General features: G+C 41.8%; 1 protein-coding gene across 1 annotated transcript in view; it reads left to right on the forward strand.

The window, feature by feature from the left end:
- GRM8 (glutamate metabotropic receptor 8) overlaps positions 1 to 18,144 on the forward strand; it is a 749,540-nt gene that overhangs the window by 127,292 nt on the left and 604,104 nt on the right. Inside the window, exon 2 of the mRNA XM_060155979.1 lies at positions 1,430 to 1,646. Within this exon, the coding sequence (XP_060011962.1) occupies positions 1,430 to 1,646 (217 nt within the window). The remainder of the gene's footprint in view (positions 1 to 1,429; positions 1,647 to 18,144) is intronic.

The raw sequence follows: 18,144 nt of genomic DNA on the forward strand, positions 1-18,144 counted from the left end.
ATTATGTCATTTCCTTGGTTACAATCATGCTGTGCTTCCCCATGGCCTTGGTAATAAAATCCACACTCCTTGTCATACCTGACTAGCCCTTCATCCTCTGGTTTCTGTCTAACTTTGCAGTTTTCCTTCCTGACATTCCTCCCTTGGTATCCTGCATTACCACCATGTGAAATGCTGCAATACCATACCATGCCCTTTCTTTTTTTTTTTTTTTTTTTGATGTGGATCATTTTTAAAGTCTTTATTGAATTTGTTACAATATTGCTTCTGTTTTATGTTTTGTTTTTTTGGCTGCAAGGCATGTGGGATCTTAGCTCTCCCACCGGGGATTGAACCCTCACCCCCTGCATTGGAAGGCGAAGTCTTAACCACTGGACCGCCAGGGAAGTCCCACCATGCCCTTTCTTGACTCTATGGCCTTGGACATGCAGTTTCGTGTGGCTGAAATGTCCTTCCTGGCCTATATGCCAGATTTCCTGCATCTTCCGTGCTCCGTCTAGCCTGCATGTCCTTCTGCCATACTTCTTTAACATCCCTGTATTCTTCTATCCTAGCACTTTTCACTGGTAGAGTAAGAGTCTTCACTTGTTTATATGAGTGAATATTGCATTTCAAACATTTTTAGGGGTAGATTTATGGCATGCAGTTAATTTGTTTCTCAGCTTGAATTTATTTAGGAGAAATGACATACGATCTCTAATTTTGAATATCTTCTAGCAATTCACCCTTTTTATGCCAGAAAATAGTCTCTTTTCCTAAAGCAATTGTGGTATGGATTCCTGTTTTGTGATTTTTTTTTTTTGAGGGTGGGAAGGCTGGAAAGATGTTATAATTAAAAGATACATGGTTAGCTATTCCCAAATCTTATTGTGGTATGTAGTGATTATATCAATAAGCAGTGGCTAGACTTGCAAAACTATATATTTAAAATACTTTACCAAAAATATAATCTTAAGGCTGAAATGGTATCAAGCATAAAAATAGCCTCATGTTAAATTCTCTGTTCATTATTATGTAGCCTTTATGTCCTAAAGCCAAAGATGATTTCAGAGGTGACTTTTTCTGAAGCATGTATGTACATTTCATGTTCATTTCTGCCTCATTTCCACACCAGAACTTATCATGTACAGAATAAAAAAGCAACAAAAACAAAAAGCACAAATGCTTTGCTTTGGCTTCTGAAACAATGGGACCTGAACCCAAACTGAATTCTTTCTTACTGTTTAGAAATGTGCTTTGAAAGAAAGCGAGTCCACAGACCCTTATAAAATACGTTCTAATTAAATTGGTGGTCATGAAACCATATTTTGGCTGCAGGCTGATCTGTCTAGGTTTCTGGTATAGCTTTGGCTATTTAGTCTCTTGTGTGACGATCCATCATTTGACAGCATTCCTCATGGGTTGAAATGACCTGTCGTTTGTTTCGCAGATACCTCAAATCAGCTATGCATCCACAGCCCCAGAGCTAAGTGATAACACCAGGTATGACTTCTTCTCTCGGGTGGTCCCGCCTGACTCCTACCAAGCGCAAGCCATGGTGGACATTGTGACGGCACTGGGGTGGAACTATGTGTCAACACTGGCTTCTGAGGGCAACTACGGAGAGAGCGGTGTGGAGGCCTTCACTCAGATCTCGCGGGAGATCGGTAAGCGTGTATTTATCAGATTATTGCATTTGGAGATGACAGGTTGCAGAAGTCGGAGCACCCCCAAGAGCTCTCTGATCTGTATGGGATAATTAGAGCTCCTAGAGATACGTGACCCAGGCTGTCCACTCTAGGGGGAAGCTGGGTTTATTATAAATGATTTTGTTGTTCTTGGTCTATCAAGGTGACACTTTGGTACTAATTTAGGAATTAGAGCTCCTGCCTCAGGCGAACATTTTTTAAAGCTGTCTGTTTTGACGAGGGACTTTGCTGGCACGTTAGAGCCACTGTAAATTTGAATAAATGACATGCTATTTGATTGTTCTAGATGGAGGTTTACATTAGCGCGTCATTAAATTTTTTTAAAAAGGCAGTGGAATGTAACATCCAACACTAGAGGGAATTAAGACTGGTAATCATCTTAAAACAGTACTGAAGTAGCCCCCAAGGCTATACATAAGCGATATTCTTATTCTCATGTTTCACTTTTTGAATTTTTATTCTTACCTCAAACTCTGAAGCTTCCAGGGGGATTAAAGGGCAAGATGTGAAAACTTGGTTAAAACAGGGTGCTCGTGAACTCTGTCCCGGGTCTTTTCAAGGTTCTCATCCAAATCTCTGTAGGTGTTTTACTACGTGTATGTTTAACCATGAGGCTTACACTGCGTGGAAAAACCAGAAAACAAAAACAACTTAGGGCATAAATATTATTGCTGACTGGCCAACAATATAACTTTGTGGTTGAAAGGAGACATGTTACCACTACTTAACAAATGCTATTGTTCTTACTAAGAATTACTGAATAAAATTTGCATATTTTTCTATAAAAGTAATAACAATGTTTTGTCGAAAAGTTAACGTGCCCTTTAGCTGTTTTTGAGTAATTTTGAACTTGCAGGAAATTATATTGATAATTTATTGTTTTTCTTAGAAGCTTCAGTGCAGGAAAAGACCATGGGAGTGATTTGGGTTTATTCCCTAATTAGCAAAGACAAAGTTATTGGAATAGGGTTTTCTCTCGAAACACTTGAAGATGCCTGCGATCTGTTCTTCTGCATATAACAGAACATGGAAACTTATTATACATAATATTTGGTGTGTTTACCATTTGTTCCAGTGCTATGCTGTTACAGAAAATGTAGAAAAGACCTGGTTTTGTTGGAAAGATTGGCTTAATTTATTTAAGGGACAACTATTCATTCCTGTTGTAAATATCCAAGATGCCATAACCTGTGCTGTTTGGAATTTTAATTTATATCACTACTGCTATAAAGATGATTCAAAACATTCAACTGAACTTTAAATGAGGGTAAATTACATTACCTTCTTGGAAAAGAATCCCAAGTTTATCCTTAGGAGAAATGCCCACTCAAATGAAAACAATAGCTTCTGAAAGCAGGGTTAATGCATTATTTAAGCAGCTGATGTCGGTTCTCACCAAAGTGGTAATTCAACGACAGAAGGAAACTAATAGAGCACGTATTGAAATGAGAAGTTTTCTGCAGTGATCCTGTACATTCTCAACTATAGGGCACATTTTGTGTGCACGAAACAGATTACTATGAAAAATTCAGTACAGGACATGATTTGCCAGTTGTTGAAGTATCTGATAAAATGCATTGTTCTAGAAGTTAAGTGAGATCGCAGTTTTACTCTTCTTACTAAAAAAGAAATATTTTGTTTTCACTTTTAAGGAGCATTGCTCTTCTTAGGTAACTGTCACCTAAAAGGATTCAGACGATACCATTAATTATTGCTGTCTCTATCTTAGTCATTAGTACGGGAGGAAATAATTTTAGTGCCTTGTGTAGGATGCCCTTGATAGAGCAACCTGTTTCTTCTGTGTTGATCCTTTCAGTATTCTGTGACGTGATTGGCTTTCCATTCTATTTCAGTTCTCACTTATCTGGGGAATGGAGGAGGGCTGGGTTGTCAATTAATATGCAGAATACTGAAAAGGCCAAATTAGTACCACACTAGAGTATGCCATGGAATATATTAAATATCAAAATCATCCCTCATTTTAATGACAAAGATTTTATCCAGAACAAAAATAGCTGAAAATGAAACCTTTTACATGACAATGATATTAATGGGAATGGCATAGGGTAGCAACTTAACCCATTCTGAAATGATCTGATGCCTCTAATGAAAATTCATTAGTTCTATAACATTTGCTCCTCTTACTACGACGTTGAAGACATCTCTGTCACTGTGTTACTAGTGTTTTTAAAAATCTTAGTCTCTTGACTGAGAAGGAGATGTATACATCATTTTTTGGAGTGTCTGCCTATTAATGAAATTGTATATTTTCCCGACTCTTCTGAATTTTCCTGTACTCTGTTCAGGATTTCTCTTTTCAAGAACGTTGATTGCCAAGAAATTTCAGTGTAAATTGAGGCTTCCTATGTTTTGTCTCCGATTAATTCTGACAGATCATAATGGAATGATAGTGAAAGGAAAATCTGTTTAGTGATACAATGCCTGTACGGTTTGTTTAGAACGTTTTTCATTTTAACAAAATCTGAGACGTGGGGAAGTATCCTTCGTGAGTCTTGGAGAGCGAAGTTTATGAGTGAATGATGGTCATGAACACAGATGCCCGTGATGTCTCTTCTCTGGTCACGATCCTTCTCAGGGAGAGAGGGACAGGAATTATTTGATAAAATAAGACAAATAGCCCCTTGATATCCTAGCTGTTATAATCTCAGCCCCTTGACTATAGCATTTTTATTGGAGAAGTCAAAAGAAAAATATTTGGGATCAACAAATAGCACAATTTGACTGGATCATAGTTTGTGTAGTGAGGTATGGAAGACAAAACTGGAAGGCTTTGTGACAAGGACACATAGGTGAGCACTTTACCTCATAGGATAGTAATTTTATCCTTTATTTTCTAGACAATGGAGGAAACTACCGAGGAGAGAGGGGTCTACTAGGATATGTATTTAAGACTTTGCTAATGAGAAGCGAAAGATGGGGAGACCAGTTGAGAGGCCTCTGTAGTATCAGTCTTAGCCTCACATGGGGTAGTGGTAATAGAAGTGGAAGAGGGAACAGACTTGAGAGGCACTTGGAGGTGGAGTCTCTGGAACTTAGCAATTGATTGGAATTAGAGCTCGAAGGTAAGAAAAAAATGAAGCTTGAAATTCTGAACCCGGGCAATTGGGAAAATGCAAGTACCATGAATAGAAAAGAGACAGTGAAGTGGAAAGGTTGGTTTGGGGTGGGAAGCATAGTTTGGTTATGAACCCAAGAAACTGTCAGTACTGGTACATACCTTTGTGGAGAAGAGCAGCAAAGAACATTGATCTAAAGCCAAGGCAGGAATTGAGCTATAGATCTGAAGTTCATTCAAATTGATAATTGAGGTGGGAAGGGTAATTGCTGAGGCAGAACATGTAGTAGAGTGTGAATTAAAGGGGGTGGAAGATACACCCTTGGGGAGAAACTTTACATAAAGGTGTGGGATGACAAGCATTGGTGAGGATGTAAAGGAAAGGGAAGCCTTGCACACAGTTGATAGGAGTGTGAATTGGTACAGTCATTATGGAAGATAATATGGAGTTTCCTCAAAAATTAAAAACTGAACTACCACATGATCCAGTGATTCCACTTCTAAGTATATGTCCAAAGAAAATGAAATCAATATCTTGAAGAGATATCTGCACTCTTGTGTTCATTGTAGCATTATTTACAATAACCAAGATATGGAAACAAACAGTGTCCGTTGATGGATGAATGGATAAAGAAAATATATGTTAAGTGGGATATTATTTAGCCTTAAAAAAGAAGGAAATCCTGCCACTTGTGACAACATGGATGAACCTGGAGGACATTATGCTAAGTGAAATAAACCAGACACAGAAAGATAAATACTGCATGCTGTCACTTATATGTGCTCTCACTTATAGGTAGAATTTTAAAAAGTCAAACTCATGAAAGCAGAGTGTAGAATGCTAGGAGCTGGTGGGGGGTGGTAGGAGAAATGGGAAGACGTTAGCCAAAGGAAATAAACTTTCAGTTAAACAGGATGAATAAATTCTGAAGATCTAATGTACAGAATGGTAACTATAGTTAGTAATACTGTATTGTTGTATACTTGAAATTTGCTAAGAGTTGATCTCAAGTGTTCTCACTACACACACACACACACACACACACACACACACACACACAAAACTATGTGAGATGATGGAGATGTGAATTAGCTTGATTGTGGGTAATTATTTCACAGTGTGTACATATATCAGAACATCATGTTGTACACCTTAAATATATACAAGTTTTATTTGTCAATTATACCTCAAAAAAGCTGGAAAAATAAAATTAGTATAAATGAAAAAAAATGAAGATTTGGGAATAATGGGCTAGATTTAGTAAGGGAAAGCTAAGAATAGGGCAGAGTGTTCTCTTTTCTCTTCTCTTGATGGGTTTGTGGCCATGGGAGGGCTCTCAGTCTTCTTTGAAGTTTTCCATGATAGGCGATGGTAGGAGTTCTTGAGGAAAAAGTCAAGGTTATTGAGCAGATATTCATAAGAGAACAGGAACTTTGCCAGAGGGCACAGCTGAAAGTGTGTGGTACAGTGGCAGAGAATCAAGGAATGTCCCTGAGAGCGCGTATATTAGGGCTGCCATAACAAAACACCACGAACTGGGTGGCTGAAAGCAACAGAAACATACTGTCTCACAGTTCTGGAGGCTAGAAATCTGAAATCAAGGTGTCGGCAGAGCCATGCTGATTCTGAAACCTATAGGGGAGAATCCTTTCCTGCCTCGGTAGCTTCTGGTATTTGCTGGTGATCATTTGTGTTCATTAGCTTCATCCGTCAATCCAGTCTCTGCGTCCATCATCACATTGCTGTCTTTTCCCTTCTTGTTTCTGTCTCTGTCTTCTCTTCTTATAAGAATGCCAGTCATATTGGATTAAAGGCCCCACCCTACTCCAGTATGACCTCATCTTAGCTAATTATATCTGCAATAACCCTATTTCCAAATGAGGTCACATTCTGAGGTACTTGCTGTATTTTTTGGGGAGACACAATTTAATACCTATAACAGGGGGTGGTAGTGATGAAGGGTGTACTTAGGGAGATAACTCCCAGTGACAGGGATGGGAGGTCGACCAAGAGGATAAACAGTTAGCAATAAAGGTGAGGGGGGGTGCTCTGTAGACAGAATTTGGTAGCGGAGCAGACCATAATATAACCAGCTCAAAAGTTCCTTTTGAAGTGCTGCAGAATTTTACTCTCCCAGTCTTGACTACTTGGGTAGATGAGGCAACCTAATGGATGACTCAGGGTTCCAGACGGGGGTGGGCGGTGGGATCCTTGTGTCTGGCTTTCCCAGGATTCTAAGTGGTCAGGAGCCTCCTAGTAGGATCACAGTGGACACTCCCTCTACAGTGGTGTACCGGCTGTTCAGCCTCCCTGCTTTGTGTAATTCCAAGCTATTGTTCTTTTCAATGACACCTGGGAAATTTTGGACATCTAGAGTCTTTTCTGGCCTAATTTATTTTTATTTCCCCCTTTGGTCTCTTTTGGCTTGAGGGAAGGGAATAGCTTAGTTGCTGCTGGTGGTTAAGACTTCTCCATCACCTATGTTACACATCCTCAGTTGTTAGCACCACAGTCCTCTATGTCTGTCTTGTTTTAATGCTTTGATATGATGTTTTCATTGATATTATAATAAGAAGGTTAATAATACATACCCATGCTTTTCTGTCATAAGCTCTGGAACTTGTAGTTTGTGACTCAATAAATGACTTCCTTGAGGCTTTAGACAGATTCTTTCCCTTCTTTGTCTTACCTTATTATATTATTTAAAAAAGAAGACAGGATAATAAATGTTAATGCTGCCAAGGGGCAAGGAAGCTAAAGCTTTATCTTTGAAGATAAAAGGAATCTGTGATAGCATTTTATCTTTTCACTGTGGATTTGCACAGTATGGCAACACACCTCCTTTAATCAGTCATCGTGTTTATGAATGCTTTATTGAAGATGACAGGCCTGCGAGTCGTCATCCCACACATTACAAGGGGCAGAACAGACCTGATTCTGTCAAATCTACCATACGTGACTTTTTTCTTCTAATTTGCAAATGCTGGAAGCTTCTGACTATTGTCTGACGTGTTCAGAATCTTAAAATCTCAGACTTGGAAGGGATCACAGAGGTCTTTGGATTGGCACAATCTGTTTGAAATGTTAATGCAATAAATCAATTTAATTAATTCATTTTTGTGTGTATAAAATGACCGACACTTGCCAAAACATTTGATAGTAATTTATTTTCGGTGTGGGTCAAGAAATAAAGTAAGGGAAATTTCATTCCACCTCTACAATGGAAAAGTGTCCTCTGATCATTTTAAGCTATCTCAGTACAGTTTTAAAATAAAGCGTTTTTTCCTCTTGGGTTATAAACGAGAATCAAGTTTCTATTAACTGCAATGAATTTGCTTCAAGAATAAAACAAAGTATTTTAAGTGAGAGAAAGAAAAAAGTACATAAAAAGCAGCTTTTTCCCATAGATGTTCATTGCTTTGGAAAAATGACTTCCAGCAGGCAAAAATCAATTTGACAAAAGTATTAATGTTGTAAAATACTGTGTATGAAAGGAAACATTTTAATTCAATTGAAATTTTTACTTTATATTCCTACAGCTGACTTCCACTGATAGCACATTTCAAGTTGCACATCATGTTTAATTAATATTAACACCAGGTAATTGGCAAGAATAACTTCAAAGGAGGGCTGAGGAAATTTGCAAATTGGAACTGCAGGTGCAGCGATCCTGCGGAAGCTTTATAGGAATCCAAAGAAAGTGTATATGATTTTGACAATTACTGCAGAACTTGATCAAATGGAACATCATTTCAAAGCCGTTCTTCATTCTGGCCTTGCTTAATATTTAGGGCTTAGGAACTGCTAAGTAGCAACAGCTGCTATTAATGTGAAATGGCAAATAGCATTCAATAGATGCTTTTAAACCTATGATTCTAACGCCATAGTTAAGTATTTAGTAAACAATGGCAGTTTGATGCGGTGGAACACACCTTGGAGTCAAAAACGTGTCTAAATCCCCCTTCTTCAATTATGAGACTTTGTCTGAAGATTAATTTCCTTGTCTATAAAATGGTGGCCCTCTGCTCAGTGATCATCGTGTGCTAGAATACTTGTGAAATGTTCTTTATAAACTGTTCTTTAAAACTTATAAAATAAAGTGCTATTTGATATCAGGTATTACTAGTGAAAGGAATGGGGATAATACAGATTTTTTTTCCAGAATGTGTGGCAAAACTGTAGATTATTATGAAGGTGGTGGATGTGCTGCCAGTGTGTAGGATAAATAGCCAGGGAAGGCTTTGCATGATTCATTAATTACCTTCAAACTTAGTCATATTCTGCCTGAAAGATCAGAGAGGAGATTTTGAGTGGCTCCTGACTGCCTACCCTCTCCGTTCTCTTTACTAGCCCTCCACAACTGCTGTGGTACATCTTCTACCCTGTCTTAATCTTGTCACCCCTGACTGTTGAATATTGCTTATGGTGTCACCAACAGTTGTGTTTGCTTGCGTCTGATTGTTCAGGTAGCACATTGTTCAGATATCAGGACAAGCTTGAGGTACCTTGCCTCATCCTTAGTGATGTGCTCTCATGAGTCCCTGAGCTTAACCCTGTGGATTCACTTGCCACTCTGATCATAATGCCAATTTCTCTGTATACCTCTTCCTCCAGAATGTGTTTTTCTCAATGGAAGGACACTCCCCTACCCCAACACCCAGTGCAGTGCCTGGCATATGCCAGGTGCTTCATGAATTTCTGTTGAATGACCATTGTCACCAGTTCATGGCTGTGTTGGCGCTGTGAGCCTAGTGGTCAGGCTTCCTCAGGCTCTGGGAACTGAAGGGCAGAGATGGTCCCAACAATGGCTTATGCATTTTCTTTGCTAACACGTAACCTATATGGGAAGCTTTGGTCTTCCACATTGTTGAACCACTCAGAATTCAATTTTTTATTACTGGAAAATACCAAAGCCTGTAATCTATAGGTTCAGCCCACCCTGGATTCCCTCAGGCCAAACAGTGCTGGGGAGTGGCTAAGAGCTTCTTATCGGCTGGGTTTGACTTCCAGATCTGTCACAGCTTAGCTGTAAGACCTTGGGTAAATTACTTACTCTTGTTGTGCCTCAATTTTCTTATCTGTACAATGGGGATAGCAATTGTCTAAGAATCAAAAGAAATCATACAGAACAACGTGTAGCTCGAGGTAAGTGGTCAACAACTGCCAACTCATGTTGTGTTAGGCATCCTCGCTGAGGGGTGATCCAGGGTTGTCTTATTGCCCAGAACTTGTGCCCTGTTAGCTCAGTGAGTGAATAAGAAAGCAGAGTGAGGCCTACATAAGAGCTCAAATAAAAGCAGCCCGTCCTCCTCATTCCTGAAACTTGCTTTGTACCTCCTAGCAGAGACCAATCCTATTATTATTTTTTCTTAGCATGACTCATATACTACATAGAATAGTGTTGGCACCTAGTTGAATGCATGAATTAATTAAATGCCAGTCAGCGTTGGCTCACCAAATATGCTTTCTCCTCTTCCTTTTGAGCCTTCTATATATTAACTGACTCAGCCAGCATCTATTGTGTACCCACCATGGATCAGGGCATCCTTGTTCTAGGCTTTCAGGATCTAGAGATGAATCACGGCCTCTGCTTCCTAGCTGGTTACTGTATCAGAGGATACAGAGATGTAAACAAACTCTTTCAAATGAATGTGATCATCGCCTTCATGGAGGCATCATTCAGAGGCATTGGCCAAGAACACAGTGCCCAAGAGAGGGCATCCTGCTGTTCACGTAACGAAAAGACCTGCCATGAGGCAGTGGAGGGTGACAGTTTATGGACCCCAAGCTCAAAGGGAGTACGCTGTGTGATGTGAGTGGAATGAATTTAGGTAAGTTCAACACAAGTTCTTGAGAAAGAGAGACAAAAAATGCATGTAGAATATGGTGCCAACTTTGTAACGTGTGTATCTGTGAACATATGGTTTTGACAATTCTCATTTCTTGATGTATGGATGGATACCCAGATGTGTCCGTTCATAGATAATCGGTGTCTGACTTGCTCTACGGCTTTAGCCCCTGTTCCCCCCGGTCACTCCCACCCAGCATCACCGACGCCCTAGGCAGCAGTTTCAGTTTTGTTCAGTTCCCGAGTCTTAATCAGGGCCAATAGTTTGTCCTGACCTTAGCTTACAAGTTTCTGGGCTTTGGAATGATTTTGCCAAGACGGACCCTGTACCTGGTGGTCCCAGGGTGAGCCCTGAGCTCCCTTCTAGGTTGCAGCAAACTTACAGAGCTGTCTCACCCTGACTCTGGATCCCTAGGAGTGGGGCTCTGCCCCAGACTCTGACCTCTGAGGCTGAACCACGACACACTGCCTATTCCTTGTCAACTCTTTCCCCTGACTGGGTGGAGGCATCTGGCCCTCTGCATGACTCATGCACTTGTTGAGATCTGACTATGCGTGAAGCCATTGAACAGAGTCCTGTCTGTTGGGTCCCTAGTGTGTGCGGGGGTCCTGACCCTGTCTAGCTTGTTGTCTTTATATTTCTCACATCCTTTTAGTGTCGTATCCCTAGAATAAAAGGAGTTCAGTCTCAGAGGATGGTTTGAGTTTCTCTCTCAGAAATTCCCATTTAAATGCTTAGGAAGGGTCAGGGTATGTCATCAACAGGGTTGTCCCTGTTTCGAGTTATTCTTTTCCTGCTCCCTAACTCTTATTGCCAACTGTATGAGTTTCCTAGGGTTTCTGTAACAAAGTACAACAAACTGGGTGGCTTAAATGACACACACACACACACACACACACACACACACACACACATATATATATATATATTTTTTTTTTTTTTGGCTGGCTCCGTGGCTTGTGGGATCTTAGTTCCCTGACCAGGGATGGAACCTGGGCCCTAGGCGGTGAAAGTGTGGAATCCTAACCACTGGACCGCCAGGGAATTCCCACATAAATCTATTGTGTCATGGTTCTGGAGGCTGGAAATCCGGGATCAAGGTGTCAGAAGGGGTGGTTCCTTCTGAGGGACCCACCCTAATCCAATATGACCTCATATTAGATGATCTCATATAAGTATGACCTCATCTTCATTAATCATATCTGTAATGACCTTTCATTAATTACATCTGCAATGAAAATAAGGTCACATTCTGAAGTACTGGGAGTTAGGACTTCAAAATGTGAATTTGGGGGGGGGGCACAATTCAGCCATAACACCAACCCTAACTGCTGGATTGAACCCTGATTCGTGGAGTTCTGTCTGAACTGAACCCACATGTGTCCCGGTTCTTTAGGTGAATTTTGGGCCCAGGAATCCCCTGTGTCTCCTGAGGCCTCAGCTTCCGTAACCAAGGTAGCCATCCCCGTTTCCCTTGTCCTTGCCGGCTGGGCTCTGCCTGCCTCAGAGCTGAATGCCTGCGTCACGGCAGGCGTGTGCTTCTCCTCCTGCGCTTAGCCCCAGAGAAATTGCATTCTTTCATTTCCCTTTCCAAAGTCATTTTCTTGTTCAAGCTCTTCTGTTTGGAAACTCCAGCACTAGATGAGCGTGCCATCCGCACTTTACTGTGTTGATAGAACATAATATAAAAACATCTTTCTGCAGAAATGAAGCAATATCAGAATCCCTTCCTGTCACTTTTTTGTAGGTGCTAAAAGAGTTGGCCTGAGAATGGTGTGTTTTCCCGCTTTCCGTCATAACTTATCAACTAAGCAATAATTATGGTTTCCTTAAAAAGAAATGGCTCAAGAATAGTGCAATCAGGAAGGTATAAGATGAATAGTTTATTGAAAAAGGCGCCAATTATTTCAAGGGTCACATCCCTTGGCAAAACTGGGCCACATGGTCCTTCTGCTCTAACATCTGCATGTTTGACAGATCCCGGGCTTCCTTCTTTGCTTCTTTCCATGCTGCCTGGTCAGAGGCATTTCATGATTCACTGGGGACTCCACAAGGGGAAGGCAGGGGAAAGGAGGCAAAGTGAAACTCGAGTCAGCACATTTTGTTTCCTGTTAACAGCTCTGGGAAGAGGTTTGGTCGAGAAAGGAATTTTAAGTAATGATTTAAACATATCTCTGGCAGTTCCACTAGTGAGAAAAAAAATGCCTCTTGTAGCAGCTCAGACCTACTTCTGAAGCAGTGGTACACAGGGCCGTGTGACTCAGGGGCCACATGTGCATCATGAATCACCGCTGGTACCCACATAATGGGCAATTAAGGGAAAGAGGCAAGTGCAGAGTCCATTGTTAGCCTTTTGTGTTTAGTATCGTGGAGGGCAACCACTGTGCTCCCCTTCAGAATGGGTTTGATGTGACTGCCAGGAGGAATCCTAGGGTGGATGGGAATATTCATGGGAGTTGATGTGACACTTCATTCAAGAAATATTTGAGCACGTATTGTACGTTTGGGCCCCCTTCTAGGAGGTTGGGGATATGGCACTGGGTGAGTCCAACCTGATTCCCGCCCTTGTAGGCTTTCCTGTCAAGCTTACGGTCTTTACATTTCTCATGTTCTTTTAGTCTCCTACCTCTGGGCTATGGGAACTCAACCTAAGCCTACAGTGTGAAATGCCTCAGACCGAGAGTCCATGAAAATAACGAGAGAGGGTCTGTAACTGTCACATCAACAACTTGATCCCCTGGGTGTTCTGGAGATACCAGAGTTCAGTCCATGTCCATGGCATGCTGGGTGAAAGAATACATGTTTGAAGGAAAAGTGTGCCTGTGTGGGCACACAGAGGGATAAATCTGGACTTAGGAAGCTCACCGGGTACAGATGTTTGGGAGCAACACCAAATGCAGGATGGGACAAGAAGTGCATCTAGCCCTGCAGAGCATAGATCAAGAGATTATGGTTCTGGGTGATAACCTGAACCGACTGCCCTGTGGCAAGAGATCCGCTCACGCCACATCTCGGCCCGGAATTCCTGTCCTCCCCCTACGTAGGTCTGGTTTACATTTCCTTATCCTTCAGTTCTTGGATTATTTCCAGGAAGCCTTCTCAGATCTCTACCTTCTCATCCTCCCAGACAAACGTAAGTGAGGTTTCTCTTCTGTGTGTTCTCTCAAGTAAAAAACCAATCCAGACTTAGACAAGGAGAGGCTTTATTCAGAATTAAGACGATTGCAAGAGAGAGAAGACTTGAATTCAAAAATCCACAAGTATCGCAAAGTCAAAGGGAAGAAGGGTTTTCTTTTATATGGTAGGTAGCGGTAAGCAACAGCTTAATAGAAACTTCTAAGGGAAGTCTGGGTCGGCAAAGGGGAAATGACCAGGAAAGTGTCCTGCTCTGATCAGCCGCTTTCCAGAGGCAGCTGATAAAGGGGACATGGTCCATTTTCCAGTGCTTGCTCAGATTTGGGGGCAGACAGAGTTCAGGGGCATGTAGGAAGGAGAGAAGCCTGAGTACACTTGTGTCGAGACAAAGTAGCGGGTGAGAAGTGGGCAACTGTGAACCCTTGGTCCGTTTCTAGGGAACCATGGAGATATCTTACCACTGTGGATTTTAATGACTTCTCTCTTCCTTCGGAGGTGGAGAGCATACCTTATTTATCTCAAGTCCAAGGAGGAGGTCGTTGGAACCCCCAATTGATAACCAGTTGGTCAGAAGTACAGGTGATAACTCGGGCTTGCAATTGGCATCTGCATTGTGGGCCAGGGGTGGGGGGTAGTCTTGTAGGACTGAGCCCTCAACTTGTGGAATCTGATACTCTCTCTGGGTGGACAGTGTCAGAGTTGAGTTGAATTGTAGGAAACTTGTTGGTGTCCTGAGAACTGCTTGTCGGTGTGGGGAGGCCCTCGCCACCACTGGAATTGATATCAGAGCCTATTAGTCTTTGTATAGTACTGTAGTTGCAAGGTCTAGAAGATGCTCTAAAAATGTTGAATGAGTGAGTAAATGAACACACAGCAGGTGAGTGAATCCTGGCGACAGGACACCAGGAAGCAGGTAGTTTGGAGGAGGAGGTAGGTAGATGGACAGGCTAGCAGTCCACATGAAAGTGGTCAGTGGAAGAGGGTAAAACCCTGCCCAGGGTAAGAATTCACAACATACCTGCTGTTACTTGGGAGGCATGGGGTCTGGGGGCATGGCTGGGTCTACAACAGGAAGTTGCATGGGAAGGAGAGAGAACCAAGAAACCAGTTCAGGGCCAGGATTAAGTTGGGAAACAGAAGCAGTAGCTTAAGTAGGTGACAGCGAGTTTGATGCCCAGACGGCTAAACTTGATTCTCAGAACCAGAACCAGATGGCGGATCTGCACTTCCGGTGGGGCAAAGCCGAGTTAAGGGCTAGAGCTTTGCTAGGTCTGACAAATAGGGGGGATGCACAATCAGAAAGGAGGTAAATATGCTGAATGTACTATTCTCCTTTCAACTGGCTTTGAGTCTTCCAGGTATATAAGTGTGTGATGTGTTTCATGACTGCAAGATGTCCTAAAGGTATAGGGTTTCTGATGTTTAGACTCATGACTCCAGGCCCCGAGGAGCTTGTTCACTGATGACCCTTTTGACAAATGATTGATGTCCATGTGAAGTTGGACTGTGCTAGGTGCTGGGAATTCACAGCTCTGGTCTCTGGCCTTAAGGGGCTTAGATTCTGATGGGGAGACCGATTTAAAAAGAAAACAAGTAAACAAACTAATGATTATAAATTCAAGCTAATAATTATGAAGTGTATCTTATTAAGAAAGGAACAAATGTGTGTTTTTGATTTATTTGAGAGATATCCAGGAAGCCAGTGTGGCTAGAACCCAGCAAGGGGCGGGGCGGCAGCACAGGAGGTGAAAAGCAGTCAAAGGCGTGGTTGACTAGTGTCATAGGTCATGGCAGGAAGTGTGGATTTTATTCTCAAGCAATGGAAAGTCTTTGGAGGGTTTGGAGAGTGACATGGTACAATTCAGATTTTAAGGGGATCGTGTGCAAACACTGGATTGTAGGGATGGAACCAGAATATGAGTTAGAAGTTTCTTGGGGTTGACTTGGACTTGGGTGGAGGTAAAGGCAGGGAGGTGTGTGACTTGGCCTAGGTACAGATAGGATCAAAGTCCCAGGCCTGGGAAAATGAGGTGACTTGATGCTATGGGGACCTAAGCTATTGAAGCAAAACTCCTTTAAGACTTGTTGGTCAACAGCAGAGTGTGTCCTAGAGCCCTTAGACTGGAATGGGTGTGTCCCAAGTGACAGTATGGTTCCCTTAAATGGATGATTCAGGGGTGGGAGATCAAGTGAATTATTTCCTGGCAAAATTTCACTCCAACTGATGCTTCAGTGAAAAAGAGTTAAAATGGTAAGTGTCTCCCAGGTTTTTGTTACTTTTTTTTTTTTTGAACAAAGTCCACTAGAGACCTTTATTGCTCTTTTTCCTGTGTTCTAGGAGGACCTGAAGTTTAGAGTTTTCCTGTTAATTGTTCTAAATATTTTCCTCTTAACTCATATTTCTTGTTGCTTTTATACTCTTGTGTTACTGATTCATTTGAGGGCGCATTAATCATTATGCAGTTTTCTGAACACTTTTATGCTTTCATAATACAACGGTGATTCTGGAAACACTTCTGAGTCCACATAGTCAAGGGTCATAGAAATGGGTGATCTGACACGTTGGTCTCTAAAAATTAGGTTTAGTGCAACTTTCATTTAAAGTATGTATAACTGTGATTTGACCTAATTATTTTTGATTTGTAAATTCCAACATACACCATATTCTATTAAATGTGAATGTTTGCTTTCCAAAGTCTCTCTCTCTCCCTCTCTCTCTCTCTTTCTCTTTCTCTGTCTGTCTGTCTGTCTTATTGTCCCCAAGTCCAAGATAATTCATTGAAAGGAGAGGGAACTATTAGTGCTTACTTTGTATGTACCATATAACTGAGTTTTCATTAGGCTATGAGGCATATATTATACCTATTTTACAGATGGGAAAACTAAAAGCTCAAAAAAAGTACATAACAGCCCAAGATAACCTAATTAATTAGTAAGTGGTAGCATGGAATATAAACCCAGAGTTCTGTGGCTCCAAAGTTCATGTTCTTTTTACTGCCTCTTGCTATTTCTCTTTTCAGGTTACAGACTTTGGTTTCTGCAGTCATGTTTCCCATCCTTGTCCTGCGAAACTGTAGGGAGGACAAAGAGAGCATGCTCTTTCTTTAAACAGCCTGATTTCTTGCCTTTCCCTCCGTCTCCCCTCACTCGTTGTGCTTTTGTGCCTCATCTTATGACCTGAGCATTTTCTAATGCACCTGCGTGGATCCTCTTCCCTTTTCTGGAAATGCAGCATCCCCAGTGTCTGCCTGGAGCTATTTTCATACTTTAAGACCCAGCATCAATGATACCTCCTTAGTGAAACCTTCCTAGATACCCAGAAGGGGTTAGCCGAGCTCTTTTCTGCAATTGCAACCCTTTGTACACATCGTTAGTGAAGAAAGTGTTGACCTGAAACACTTACAAGAAAAATAGACATTCTTCCAGCGAAGATGGGTTTATTAGGGATCAGCAGGGAATTGCCATTTGGGGTCTGCAATCACGGTGAGCCACAGGCAAGTCCCCACATGGCAAGGGAAGGAGCAAGCTTTTATAAAGGGGAAAAGGAAGTTGGGAGGGCGCTAGTAAACAGAGTCCACGGCTTTTCATTGGCTGAGTCCTTGCCAAAAGAGGAGTCTTTCTTCTCCCTGTTGGGCTCTGCTATCCTCACAGGGCTTGAGAGCTCCCCCTTCTGGTCTCCCAACTCTCTCTAACTGAGGTTTCTGTTTATTTACTTTTTTACAAAAACATTTATTTCACTGTCTTGGTCAGGACTCAGACTTAAGCCAACGAGAAAATTTGGGGTTCAGAAACTTAAAAAGTCTAGGAGTAAATCTGACCTCAGGTTGGCTTAGCTCCACATTTTAAAATGAAGTTGACAGGAATGCATCCCGTTCCAGCTCTGGCTTCTGCTTACTTGCACGTTGGCTTTATCCTCAGGTTTCTTCCACGTGATGGGAAGAGGGCTGCCAGCAGCTGTGGGCTTGTGTACTGCCAGCTTAGCAACTGTATTCCTTTCCTAGAGCTGCTTTAACAAATCACCACACCGTGTGACTTGAAACAACAAAAACTTATTCTCCTGCCATTGTGGAGGTGGAAGTCTGAAATTAAGGCGTTAGCAGGCTTGACTTCTTCTGGGGGCTTTGAGAGGTAGTGCGTTCCACACCTCTCTCCTGGCTTTTGGTGGCTGCCAGCAATTCTTGGCATCCCTTGGCTTGTGGCTGCATAACTCGGATCCCTGTCTCCACGGCCACATCACCTTCCTCTCTGTGTGTCTGAGCCTTTTCTTTTTCTCTCTCTTATGAGGACACTTGTCATTGGATTTAGGGCCCACTCTCATCCAAGGTGACCTCATTTTGAGTTCCTTCCCTTTGTTAAAGCTGCGAAGACCTTTATTCCAAATTAGGTCCCGTTCTG

Source organism: Lagenorhynchus albirostris, chromosome 8 (genome assembly GCF_949774975.1).
Source record: "Lagenorhynchus albirostris chromosome 8, mLagAlb1.1, whole genome shotgun sequence".
In the NCBI taxonomy this organism is placed as follows: Eukaryota; Metazoa; Chordata; class Mammalia; order Artiodactyla; family Delphinidae; genus Lagenorhynchus; species Lagenorhynchus albirostris.